Below are 13495 nucleotides of genomic sequence, written 5' to 3' on the forward strand. Positions count from 1 at the left end.
ATAAAAAGTAATTATATATATAAAAAAAAAAGGAGTGAACTTGAACAAAATGTAAGCCAATATATGAGCATCTGACAACCCACGGATTGAAAATACAGCAGTGTTACTATAAATGTATTGCATTATAAAATTACATCAAAAAATCACTATTACAGATCAACCTTAGACTAGCAACAGGCATTTAGACCTCAGCCTCCACTCTCTAAATAACTACCGTACAGTAATGTGAAAAGCTTTCATTGCCAATACTAGGCACAGGCAGATCATTTTCTCATCACATCTTGGTGCATGCTGCTGACACCATCAGTGGGTATAGTGCTGAATCCTTAAGACAAGCTTGATTGATATGCCCTTTCCACCAAGAAATCTATATATAAAATCAGTGGCATCTCAAGGATTTTTAGGGGGGGACTTGGGGGGCTTCCTTGGTGCAAGGGGAAAGGATCAGAAAGTAGATTCAACACCAATGGGAGAACTAAGGGGTTGTGAGATGATTTGTGAGGCTTAAACCTTAAAGTCCTCCACTGCTATTACCACTGTGAGAAATACATCATAAAATGGCAGAATAACTTTCCAAAACATGTTTCATAAATCCATACATCACATACCATACATTTGAACTTTAATAAAAAAATGTAAAGATAGACAGACATAAATCAACTCACCTGTTTTTTAATGTCTGACAAATAAAGGCAAAATAAAATCATAGTTTAAAATAGGCAAAATATTGGCACCACTGGTGTTGCACTCTCCAAAATATAAGACAATTACTTCCAAAGGAAATAAAAGTTTCTATACAAATAAAAGAATCTTGAAGTGGGTGAACATAAAATTAGGTAAAGCATCCATGACTAGATTCTAACACAGCAAACAAAATTATGAGAAGAAAATACAGCACTGCAACACTAGCAGTAAATTTGTTGAAATACAATATGCATATGAAAGTATGCTTCTTTAGTTTCAGTAATTGAAGTATAGTTACATGACAGCTGGAACTTGACAAAACTCCATAATCAATAAGAAATGTGCTTAGAGGAGCAGGAAGGGTTGCAGTAACTTACGGCCTCAATATGCAGAAAGGACCCTGGCGGTCAAAACAATGCTTCAGAGTCTCCTGAGCTTCAAAATACCCTTTGCATGGCAGCTGAATATATTTGTCAATGAATTCAATGAAGTTACAAGTTTTCCTTATAATCTCAAAAGAAATTTTTCCACTCAAAACATTTTTATAAGCATCTTCATACTTGGTCTGGGCAACCTCCAGCTGATGTGCCACTTCCTTCCAGTTGTAGGTAACAATACCTGAAGCTTCATCCTTTGAGACTTTTGTATAGTCAAGATTACATTTGTGACATTTTCCTCCCTTGCAGTCAATGGGGTGATGACAACTCACACACTTCAGCTTGCACCCCAGTGTGAGACTGAAGTAGTTGGGCCACTGGTGCTGACATGCCTCACAGGCACAATGAAAATAATACTGCTGCTGAAGGAGGGCAGTCCTTTTTTCTCTATCACTGGTGCAGTAGTGATCTCCGTAGCTGTCTGTTACCTCCCCCCCTGCTGGGATGAACCTCACAGCCCTCAGCACCACTGTGCCTCCAAAGCTGAAGCGTGCCGCCGCTGGGTTACAGGAGTGGTTGGTGAGGCTCAGCACCCCAAATGCTCCACACCCTATGTCCTCACACACACTCTGTTGGTAGCAGCTGGTATTTACCTGTGGGGACAGAGATCATTCTCTCAATTTTGTTATCATAGTGATCGTAATAAAATAATTCAAAGTTTATCTGCCAAGAAAGTTTTACACAAACATGAAACCATTCTGTCTTTGCTTCCATTTAAATGAAGAAAAACTACTATTATTAGAAATTATGCTGATTATCTAAGTCAGTTTAAAAAATAAACATACACTTCTGGCAAGTGGCACTGGAGAATATTTGCCACACCACTAAAAGGGCAATGAGGCTTCATACTACACAAGGAATGGGTTTATGCTTATACCAAGGTGATCCACATCTGAGTGACTGCAATAACTGTCTCTTTTGTCTTGTACTGTTGCATGGATTAAATATTTTGGTAAAACATCCTTGTTAGCTTTGCCAAACCCTACAGTTTGATTCAAGGAATCTCACAACTGTAATCATAAACATAAAAAAAGACATGATTCAGTTAATGATACATCCTGATGTCAAAACTCTAGCTTACAAAATTTATAGTTGGGTTCCACTGATCTTTCCAAGTTTGAAAAATAGTTCCATAAAATACATGTTTTAGTTATTTATTGTCACGTTACATTCTATTTACCACGTTCTTTCTGCATTTGCCCAAGGGATTCTTTTTAACTTCATTCCACCATGACTCTACTCCTCCTGCTATTTCTTGAGTTCCTTTTTCAGCTTCTTATATATTATTCTTAAGATATTTTTTTATAATTTCTAGTAATGCATGGATCATCTTTCTCCTGCTGTGACATCCAATAGAACCTCAGCATCCACCTTCAAAATCAACAAATCTGTTCACTCTAGAATAGACTATATCTGCTGTCCATAACAAATGGGTTTGGGTTATCTGCTTCCTCAGAGCTCAATCAAATTCTTGCTTCACTGTCAAAGCCCTTGCTCCTCTTGAACTTCCACCGGTAATAAATCCCAAAGATTAATCCTGCACACTTGTAAATTTTCAAATTTATTCATATGCCTAATGCAACGCTCTTCCGATCTTGTCTCTCACTCAGTCTTTGCATTTGTTATCTTCACATTAACTCGCATGTATGCAATTATGTTGATTTATGCTCTTTATTACTCTTGCCCCGGTAGCAGCGACGGGCCAAATTTGTGGCTTTACCGTGTAGCAGCGACGGGCCAAATTTGTGCCATGATATAAACCCCCCAAAATATATGATATATAATCTGATCACAAATGCTTTGATATATATCATGAAATGGTTTGTGTGAGGGGTGATTTTTTCTAATTTTTCTTGCTTGGAGGGACCATTAAGGGGGGTGCCAGGGGGGTATTTTTTGACGAATATTTTTTAAACTGACTAAATTAGTTTTTCTTGCTCAACATGTCAGGGATGCTATGTACTACCAGGTAATGAAGCATAATTTTGTAGAATATTAAAAAACTGGGTCCCTTTAAGAGATGTAAATGCCCCGCGCTGTTACGTTATAGCGCGCCAACACACGTGGTATTTCTCAGGGCTTGTACACACGTAAAATTCACATTAGAAATAGTCTTTTTCCCTTTAAATTTTGTCATCTGTCATCCCTCTATCCACTCGTGAGAGCTGGCGAATGTGAAATGCATGCTCTGCTGCTCAGTTCTCACCCAGACGTTGACCGGGGAGGATGTTGAAATTTTTTGCTGCGCTGCAACCCAAAAACGTCTTTACAATGACATACAAGCGCAAAGCAACCATGAGCAGACTTATGAACATGAAGAAGGCTTTTGGAACAAAATGGAGACCCAGGAAACATGCAAGAAAGCAATGCTAGAAGCAAGAGTTACAACTCTAGTCTTCACATCAACCTCACCGCCACCACCACCACCTTTGAGTGATAATACTTTTTATTATAAAGGGGGACCAGATGCCTTATCCTTCTCCAGTAAGTAAACAAAGTATAAATAATCATATGTGAAGATTTCATGCCAATCAAATGAATACAAATGGCAAGACACATGAAATGGAAAAAAAATCTTAAGGAGCCAAAATATCGAAAATTTGTTTTTTACACTTCAAAAAATTTCACAAAATCAACAAAACATCTGACAGTCTTTTGTAAGGTATCAATATAAACTACAACTAAATGGCAATTTTTCTCATTTTGTACATTTTTTAAAATGTAAAAGAAAACGGGAGAAAAAGTGGAGAAAATTATTAGTGGGATTTTTTTTTCTTTGAAGCCAAAAAATCAAAAATTTACAAAATGAGAAATGTAGATATATACACAAAGTTTCTATGGTATTTTTTTTTCAAAGCAATTAACTAAAAACTAAAGTCTGTGAAACAAAAAGATTTTTTTCTTTGTTTGAGTCTCCCCTACACATTCACCCAAATTTCACAAAATTTACAGAATGTCATACATTTACACCAACAAATAACATACTAAAATTTCAAAGCCATAGGACATAAGGTGTGCCCAGGAGGGACCCCCCTCCCTGGCGCCCTCCTTAAGAAACATGATCCCCGCTGCTACCGGGTTAACTTTATACCACAGCTATACTATTCCTGCATCCTTCTATTATTAAATGAATCACATTTTTCTATACTTTACAACAATATGTCCACTCCTCCCTCCCACCAATGCTTGTACTTATTCCAGCCCATGCAGCGCCATCCTAAATCGCTATTCATACCATTCTCTCATGCTTCTAACTTGCAACACAACCCAATACACAAACTCCTACCCTCATACTAAATATTTCTTACCTTCATTTCTGTTAAGGAATGAGCATTACAAGGCAAATTCATCATGTGTCTGAAGAGGATGGAGCCAATAAGCACGAGGTCCCCAAGGGTTGGGGTGAAAGACTCCTGTGCATCATCTACAAAGAACTTTGAGCTCTGTTCAAGAAGCTTCACTAAGACAACAGCCATGGCACATCTTTTGAAGAGGTCACCCACTGACCTAGACTCCTTGTTGCCAACCAAGTGGTATATGGTTCTGTAATCTGAGGAGATATAGTTTCCTACACTGTCAAAGCCAAGGCTTGCTGGAGCTCTTTCTTTAGCTTCAGCGAGGTATAGAGGGACCAATTTTTTCAACTGGCTGAAAGTTGTCTGTGTCATAATCCTACATGCTAGAACAGAGTTCTTTCCCATGTCTAATGAACCAAGAGACCAAAGAAATTCACATTCTGTTGCGTGGTAGGAGCCAAGAGCTCGTGTTCTACAAGCAGAGCTACAAAATATAACCTGAAAAGAAAATTATGTTCAGAAATTTAAAGAAATACCTATGATTATCCAAAACTCAAAGAACAAACATTATAACTTTAATACTAATATAAAACCACCATGTGATATGCATCTATGCTTAACAACAATTTACAAAGAAAATTCTTACCATAATGCCACTGATGAAAAAGATGCAGCATGTTAAAATAGGTGGTATGAGATTTATGAAAATGTTCAAACACTAAAGTTCAGGCTTAAAAAGTTAAACTCTGTGAATGCACCTGATTTAATGACAAAAAGCTTCTAAAAGGATCTACCCAAACATCTGAAACAGGTACAGTTGCAGATGACAGCACTAATCCATCATTCTCTTAGTAACTCAACAAAACTCAGCAGCAAGCAAGTCACTTAGGGTGGGAGGAGATGGAAGGGGGAAGGGAGAGATGGCAGTGGCAAATGCATCATATAGGGTGAGAGGAGAGTAAAGGGTGAGGAAGTGAGACAGGAGTAGGGGATAGGGATAAACTGGCCATCGTCTCCCGCTTCCTTCTCTCCATTCTTCTCCTCCTACCCCATGTGACTTGCTGCTCAGAAGAGGCAACAGCCGCAAAGAGTTACAAGAAAAGCAGATTGATGTGTTTTTCCAGAGCTGTACCTTTCCATGCCTTTAATATTATATGAAGATTTTCTCTTCCTATGTATCAACTGAACATATGCAGTATTGAAAGATTCTCACCAGCGAGCACCCAGGACAGGGCAATGGTGTGAGGCAACGGGCAAGGCAGTCTGTGCAGTACGTCTGGAGGAAGTTACCAAAATGCACCACCTTGCTATAGGCCTTTTCCACTGCAATCACATCCCCTGCAGCCAAACATAAGGATGAATATATAATGTATATCTTTACCTACTCAATACATGATACTATTAATCTTCACTGTTCTTCTCCAATACAATATTTCCTGCACCAAGGATGTGACTGAGTCTTGGCTAAGCTACAACAGTGAAAGATAACTGAAAATAGGACAATGTAAGAGAATGTTTCACAATCATAAAAAGGTTACAACAGTCATTTGAGTGCGACTAACCAGGTTTGATGTCTTTATTAGCGACGAGATATCTTCCTTGCTGGGGAGAGAATGCCAAATCTACAGAGCTGCTCAAAGATGGCATACTCGGGTTGTGGTGCTGAAGCTGGGGTGGACTTGGAGTCTCAAAGGAAAATATTAGCTTGTTTTTGTTTTCAGGGGCATCACTTGATCCTGAAGAAAGATCTGGCTCCTTCAGTTGTTGACAATTATGAAGGAGTACCTGTAGACTTCTTTTAGATGATTTTGTTTTCCCTTCCTCTAAAGACAATTCTTCCAGAGCTTGGAGAGAGGTTTCTATCAAACATTTAGCTTCCTCTTTTCTTTGTAAAGCTATAAGGCACTTGGCTTTCCTCTCTGCTAGTTTGCTATGGAGGATTCTGGGATACCCATGAAGGAGGGCATGATCAATATCAGAGATGCACTTTTCATACTCTTGCACCTCAAACAATACTGCTGACCTGTTGCCATAACCCAAAGCCAGTGACCTGTGCTCTTTGTTTTCTTCTTTGATAATGCTGTCAGCCTTCTGGTTCTCACTCCCACAGTCTTGATGCTCTCCATTGTCTGTGGTACAAATTTGATTCTCCTGTTGTCCTGACACAATAATTCTCGGGTGTGGTGCAAATAGTATACTCATGTTGTAGAGGCTCAGTGCTTTATCAAGTGATTTCTTCTGGTAGTACTTGTTGCCCTCAGTTCTCAGAGTCTCAGCCTTAGCCTCAGACTTTTCTAACTTCATTATCTTTGGTGTGAGTGTAAGATTGGCTTCCTTCAGACCCCAGAGGAAGGAGAACATGTCCTCCACCCCGCAGGTAGGATGGAAATGCTCACTTACACTCTTCACTTTACCTTCAGCTTTGAGTTTGTTCATCAAATTTGCAAAAAGCTCCTGAAACTCTGGTCCCTCCATGATGATGATGATGATGACAATGATATGAAACTTGCACTGGACGTTGTCTGAAAAGAAGAGAATAATGCTGAGTGCTTCTGTGATAGCTTTGTATACATTTATGAACCTGAGGAAAGATTACATATTATTATTCATGTGATTTTCCCCTAAATGGAGAATATAATGTTCTCTGAAAGGATTATGAGCCACATCATTTTAATAATCAAATCAAAATATTTTTAGTGTAACTTTCCTGTTTATATTTTATAAATTATATTCCACAGTTTTGTGTGATTTGAATAATGTAACCCAAAGTATTCACAAGTAGAGACGTAGCTTGGGAAGGGTAGGAAGTTGTATACTGCTTTCAGGGATCTGGATAACTGATATACAGTACATAGTAAGAACAGACACCAAAAGATCTGGCAGTCTATGGTGAGGGTGTCTGTCTGCTACTGCTACTACTAGCATGATACGTGTGGTAGGAAAGGATGGAATAGATGAAGGCTCCTCCCCACCCACCTCTCCCTCTGGCACGAAATAGTTAGAACACCATGTGTCTTTTAGAAGAAAGGGACATGGAAATTTTTAAAGAGAAATGACGAAATTACTACCCTTGATGACAGGGTAAATAAGGGCCCCCAGCAGGATGCCCTAAAAACAGGGTTGTTGATTTATTTTATTTTAAAAAAATTGGATTTATTTTATTTAAATCAGATTTATTTGATTTAAATCTTTTTTTTTTTCATTAATGAAAATAATTATATGAATGTAAACCTCAATATTCTCTACATTAATTTAAAACACATATTGAAGCATTCTTGTATCATATCCCACCACCATAACTAATCTGATTGGCTGTTTGAGCCAATTCAAAAACTGACCATCCGCAGCCAGCAATGGGCCAGCACTACACCATAACTGTCTAGTCTCTTAACAGTCTAACCAGATCATGTCATGTTTTGGACATGTCCTGACTGAAATTGCACAAAGAAAAATGACAGCAGCTTCAAATGAAAGTATCAGAAAAGGCTGTGGTTGATCCATGTATGTATGTGAAGTGATTCTGAAAAATAGAGGTATGGTATATATTTCAAATATTTCCTTTACTGCCACTTCCTAGTTTTTTTGTTTGTTTTTGTCCCTTTTAATAGCTTTTCTTTAGTTCATTTGAGTGTTTGGAGGGGCCCAAGACTATCCACATGCTGTCCTGATGATTGCCTATCAACCTGGACTCCAGCGGAACTCTAAAGAGGATCAAGTGAAGTTTGGGGTGGGTGGGGGGATTAACCAAGCAAGATGGTGGCACTATAAAACAGTTGCCTGTGCCACCAATTGGCTGGGGCCAACCAAAAGAATAAAGATGTGGGCATACGTTATGGCTGAGCGTGGCCACAGTGCTCATCTCCGTAACATTGGCCCTTGAGCCTGTGATGGGAAGAGCCCATCAACCTGGGACACAGGGTCAGCGTGACATCTGGAAGATGTCGGAAGATGAAAAACTGGGTGAGCAGCACGCTGACTGCCCAGGTTGGGATTCAAACCCAGGACTGCGGATTTGCAGCTAGGCACACTAACCACTAGACCATGGAGTCATAAAAAAAAAGATCCAAGGGGTGAGAAGCTTGCTATATGTGGACAGACTTAAGCATCTAATACAGCCAATGTCAACAAGATGAGGAAATAATTACAACAAGCAAATGAACTGAAGTTGCTAACCCATGGTTGCACTGCACACATTCTAAATGTTTTGGCTCATGATCTGGAAATTGGTAACATAAAAGAACATGTGGTTCATGATGTAAAATACTTTTGAAACCATCACTCTGCCTCAGCAAGATACTGTCAGAAAGACAGTCAGTGTCTTGTTCTGCTCCAGGACACTGGATAGACCATGTATGGCTGATGGAAGATGTATATAATGAACTAATCAGCTCAGAAAAATTTGTGAAGTTGACAAGGAAAAAATTGATATCAAAGTTAGAGAATGTTTTCTTTGTTTATTTTTCCATTCTATATTGTTGCCCTGCAATAAGATCAAGATTTAAATCAACGACATTTAAAAAATAATAATAATATAAATCTTGATTTAAATCAATGATTTTTTTTTAAATCATTTGATTTAAATCTTGATTTAAACAAACCACCCTGCCTAAAAATATTGTATTTATAGGAGGAAATTTGATACAAGGAATAGAGGTAAAGTTAGGGGCAAACCCTATAGCTGTGTGTAGCCTTGGTGCTCATCTCCATCTCACTGGTCCTTGAGCCTCTGGTGGGGGGCAGGAACCCCAAAATAAAAAAGCATTAGATATGTAAAGCGTGCAATCACATCTTTAATACAATATAAAAAGGAACATTTTCGCTATATGTTCAGAGAGTTGCCCATCTCACTGCGGTACTTCTCACCCTAGCCATGGGTTAGATCTCATTATTCCATGCATTTTGAACCCCATATATATGCATCGCAAATTGACAGAAACGCTGCTACCGATTTTTAAAATGTTAGTGTTTTTTTTGCGGGCCGCATTGTTGTGGGCCCAGGGCGTTGGAGGGATAGCGTACGACTCTCAATAATTTGGGCCACACTCACCTGGTAAGGTTAGATTAATTCTACGGTGTTCTACTACTACTGTTGTACTTCTCTAGTTTTACGAAATAATTACGGCTACCACTGTTTACGCGCCCCATATTTGACTGCTCTGGCGATGGGCACAGTGGCGGTGAAGCCGATGTTGCGAGAAATATCTCCTCGCAGAAATAAGTCGCATATACATGTGGGGGGGGGGGGTCCAAGGGGGGGGCGCAGCCCCCCTGGTTAGAAGGGGGGTCGAGGGGGGCAAAGTCCCCCCGTTAGCTGTTAGGTCGTAAAGGTCGGATGGGATAGTTTAAATATGTTTCCCCACCCTAAACCCTCTGCGAACTATTTTGCGGCTGTGGTGGCGGATTATGAAATTGCAATAAGTCACTTTTTAGTAGTTTCTGAAGAAAAAAACTATCTCCAAATGAAAAAGCACAATATTTTGGCCTGAAATAAATAGCCAGTGTATCAAATTTTGAGATGGGCAACTCTCTGAACATTTACCACATTTTCTAGTTAATGGCCATTATGTTCACTCTCCACGCATAAGTCGAGCTGAACGACCACAGCCAGTGCAGCAAAGGTCTGTGCAGTATAGTCAGCGGCAGTGAGTCTCGCGTGCATTCACAATGTGAGACGAATGAGAGCTTACAAGGAAAAAAGTTGTGGTTGCAAAGTTGTTGTGGGTTTGACTTTGAGAGGAATAGCAGGTCTGGGTTTTACAGTGGTGGGTGTGGGTTCTCTGCTGGAAAGTTTGATGAGTGTAAAATGTTTAACTTGTGATGCAATCCAATATGTTTTCCATGAGGCAGCGCAACATGCTTCCCTGTGATGCTGTACAAGAACGTCAAAAGAGGTTTTCCCTGCGATCCTGTGCAATGTTTGCTCTGTCTTTTTCAGAGGCAGACCATTTATCTCTGGGTGAGGTGATGTCTTTAAAGTTGAGATAATTGCACTCACCACAAAATAGTTAAGCACATCAAGAAAGCTGTAACATGTACACTGCAGTGTTTGCTGGTACTTTTAACAGCAGGTCTCAAAAGTAATTTCTGAGATACAATCACTCTTGCTATCTTGTAGCCAGCTTCAGGTTATCACAACTGTCTCTATGTGAAATATATGAAGTATCTGGTTTAGAGAACTGAGATCTGCTGCATAATCCCTGCAATTTTCAAGGCAAACATTACTAGGAAACGGTTAAAAGAACGGAGGTTCTCCAGAAGTGTCAACCATTGGAGTGAGTTGGGTGTTATTCTAAAGAAATTCTTCATCAAAAGGGTTAGTTAATTTCATGGTCTTGCATTCAACAACAGGCCCCGCGTGATGCAGGCCGGGACGTGTTGCCTTCTTCTCCTTCTTCTGGAGTGTTCCTTACTGCCTCCCCACCGCCGAGCCTGCCGTGCGGCCTCCCTCGTGTGTTTATTTACATTTTTCTCAAACCAAGATTAAGACCAAGACCCCTCGTACCCTTCCCACGGGCCCCTACACAGTGACCACACCCGACAGTGTCTTGAATATATTGAAGAGAACAACATTTTCAAGTATAAGACTGTATGACAAATAAGGGATCGCTTCCTCAATGCACGCCACACTATCCAGGTTACTCCTAAAAATTATCCGATACCATTTACTTCTGCTTCATTTTTTTTCCCTGAATCAGTCCCAGGCTCTTCAGGATGGGTCTCTAGGTATACGTGTGAGTCTAGCACATGATATATTACGGCTTTCGATGCCTCAATATTCGGTAAAGCACTTATGTCTGGGTGTGAAACGCCAGAATTTTCTTTACCCCACTCGACCACAGCGCGTAACTTACGTACAGATTACAGAAGACCTCCCGAGGCTTACGCCTGTGACTCTACATTAACAACTTGTGGCACAGTGGCAGTGTGTGGTGGATTATTCGTACCTTGTAATTATGTTTCAATTCTTGATTAGCCCAAAACTGTCTGGCCTCAAACTGAGTCCCTGAGGTTGCTGTTGCCTGATACCCCCTTTGTAAATATAAGTAATTTTAATCTCCTACGTACTGACTCTACCAGCCACTCCCGCAAGCACGGGGTCTGTGTTTCAGAGTCACATCAGTCATATCAGTATTAACACAGGCTGTGATAACGTATATGCAATTCATCTTTTAGCATTTAACAATTATTTAATAGTAATTTATCGTCCTCCCTCAAATAGTAACACTGCCAACCAAGCTCTACTAGACTTCCTCCTTACCTTTTGCCCTGGTAAAGAAGTACTGATCCTTGGGGACTTTAACCTGCCACTCTTCAACTGGCAACCTAAATCGGTGCTGTGCACAAATAAATATCCTCCCCTGCACCAATCATTTATGGACTGTTTTATAACACTGGGTTTGCACCAGTGGGTAGATGTTCCCACCTACGTAATCTCTGGAAACATTCTCGACCTGGCTCTCACATCAGAAAGTGACAGGGTGGGTGAAATAGAGGTCAAGAGTCCCTTACCCAACTGTGGACATTGCCCTGTATTACTTCGATACTATTTCCAGTCAGGTGTGACTACAGAAAATTCTTCCACCTTTGAGCGCTCTTGGTACCGAGCCAAATACAAACGGATAAATGAACATCTATGTGAAATCCAATTATTGGCTTTATTCACTTTTTCTGTTAGATGGTCAGCACAACTTATAGTTTATTGTTGATAATGACACCCACATCTTTTTCAGAAGTAATCCTCATTACCTGTTTCTCCATGTGATAACCTTGATCTTCAACAGATGTTAATTTCTTCCTATAATCCTATTCTCATATATATATTTGGATTTATCCCGCATGAAATCTTAACAACCATTTTTCACTCCACGAGTATAAGTCTAGCACATCTTGCTGCAGCTTCCGACAGTCATCTTCTTCTCTTATACATCTAAAAATCTTTGTTGTAACGAAACACGAGAAATTAATCCAGAAAAGGAAAGTTTTTGACGGCGCCGGGGATCGATCCCGCGACCAGCGAGACGGGCATTTCCGGAAAGCCACTTCTTAATTAACCAGTCGGCCAAAGACGTATCCCACTCAGTGAGTTAATGGAGGCTCGCCCATCAGGCGTGTCTCGGCACTACAGGTGGTCACTCGATGCCATTTTGTTGTGCTGACTTGCCTGATGGGCGAGCCTCCCATAACCCACTTAGCCAGGGGGGTACCTCTTTGGCCAACTGGTAAAGGAGTGGCTCTTCCGTTACGCTGGTCGCGGGTTCGACCGGCAAACCTTCCCTTGTCTGGATTAATTTCTCGTGTGTTTCGTTACACGCAGTGGCCGTGTGGGAGTGGAGTTAAGAGCAAATTCTGGCATTTCAATTTTGGGGGTAACTATTTTAACTTTTTTCAAGAGGAGAGTATCGAGACACCTCTCCTCCCGAAATTGACATCTCTTAAAACCACTCCTCTGTTTAATGGACTTTTTTCTCATTATTATTTTTTCCCCCATTGAGCTGCTTCCTTTCTTGTAAGAAAAAATGTCGCACTACAGCGTTTGCCACAAATTTTATGCCTTCAGAATTTCATATGTATGATGGAGGAACTTTCCTCTGAGGCAACTTGGGTGACGGCCCCCATACAGACATCCGCGATACATGAATCCATCATGTACGTACGGTACAGCTTGTCCGCTGACCAGCAATTAAGTCTGCCTGGCTGCCCACAGACCATGCATGCGATTATGACTTTATACACTGTACCAAGTTAAAGCGATGATGATTTTAACAGAGATGAAATGTTCAAAATGCACAAACACTATACCTGCACGAAGGGAAGAACAGACGGGTAAGCCCTGTGCACACTATGCTGGGATCGTGTGCAAGGAGAACCTCGGCCTTATCCTTTCGGCCGACGTTGCCACTCACCGTTGCCGTCCCACTTCCCAGCTCCAACTCATATTGTTGTACTCTGCGTGCTAGTATAATCGATATCCTGACAAAATTATCACACCAACACAAACGACCGTCTTAATAACACTTTTTGTTAATGTGTTGATTGTCATTATATATCCTAATACCTGTTTAGAGGATCTATCAATGT

The 13495-nt window shown here is 40.3% G+C and overlaps 1 protein-coding gene across 6 annotated transcripts; it reads right to left on the reverse strand.

Moving 5' to 3' along the window:
• Positions 1-101: 101 nt before the first annotated feature.
• On the reverse strand, positions 102-13370 carry LOC126998824 (SET and MYND domain-containing protein 4-like). Of its 6 annotated transcripts, none has more exons than XM_050860950.1 (5): positions 13217-13370; positions 5980-6939; positions 5631-5755; positions 4430-4915; positions 102-1714 (listed from the first exon to the last, which is right to left on the reverse strand). In XM_050860950.1, exons 2-5 carry the CDS (start codon positions 6890-6892, stop codon positions 1058-1060), a joined length of 2181 nt encoding a protein of 726 aa, XP_050716907.1. In that variant the 5' UTR covers positions 6893-6939; positions 13217-13370; the 3' UTR covers positions 102-1057. The 6 variants fall into 6 exon arrangements, with proteins under 6 accessions (XP_050716907.1, XP_050716908.1, XP_050716909.1 ...); XM_050860951.1 differs by lacking the exon at positions 13217-13370 and adding an exon at positions 10828-10905; XM_050860952.1 differs by lacking the exon at positions 13217-13370 and adding an exon at positions 10754-10894.
• Positions 13371-13495: the final 125 nt, after the last annotated feature.

This window comes from Eriocheir sinensis, chromosome 15 (genome assembly GCF_024679095.1).
Source record: "Eriocheir sinensis breed Jianghai 21 chromosome 15, ASM2467909v1, whole genome shotgun sequence".
In the NCBI taxonomy this organism is placed as follows: Eukaryota; Metazoa; Arthropoda; class Malacostraca; order Decapoda; family Varunidae; genus Eriocheir; species Eriocheir sinensis.

Bases quoted from the DNA above. Each gene is read 5' to 3' on its own strand.
- LOC126998824 (XM_050860950.1), bottom strand. From the start codon at position 6,892: ATGGAGGGACCAGAGTTTCAGGAGCTTTTTGCAAATTTGATGAACAAA. The intron at 5,756-5,979 runs GTTAGTCGCACT...GTTTGGCTGCAG, and splicing joins TAATAAAGACATCAAACCTG to GGGATGTGATTGCAGTGGAA. The intron at 1,715-4,429 runs GTAAGAAATATT...CTGTCCCCACAG, and splicing joins ATTCCTTAACAGAAATGAAG to GTAAATACCAGCTGCTACCA.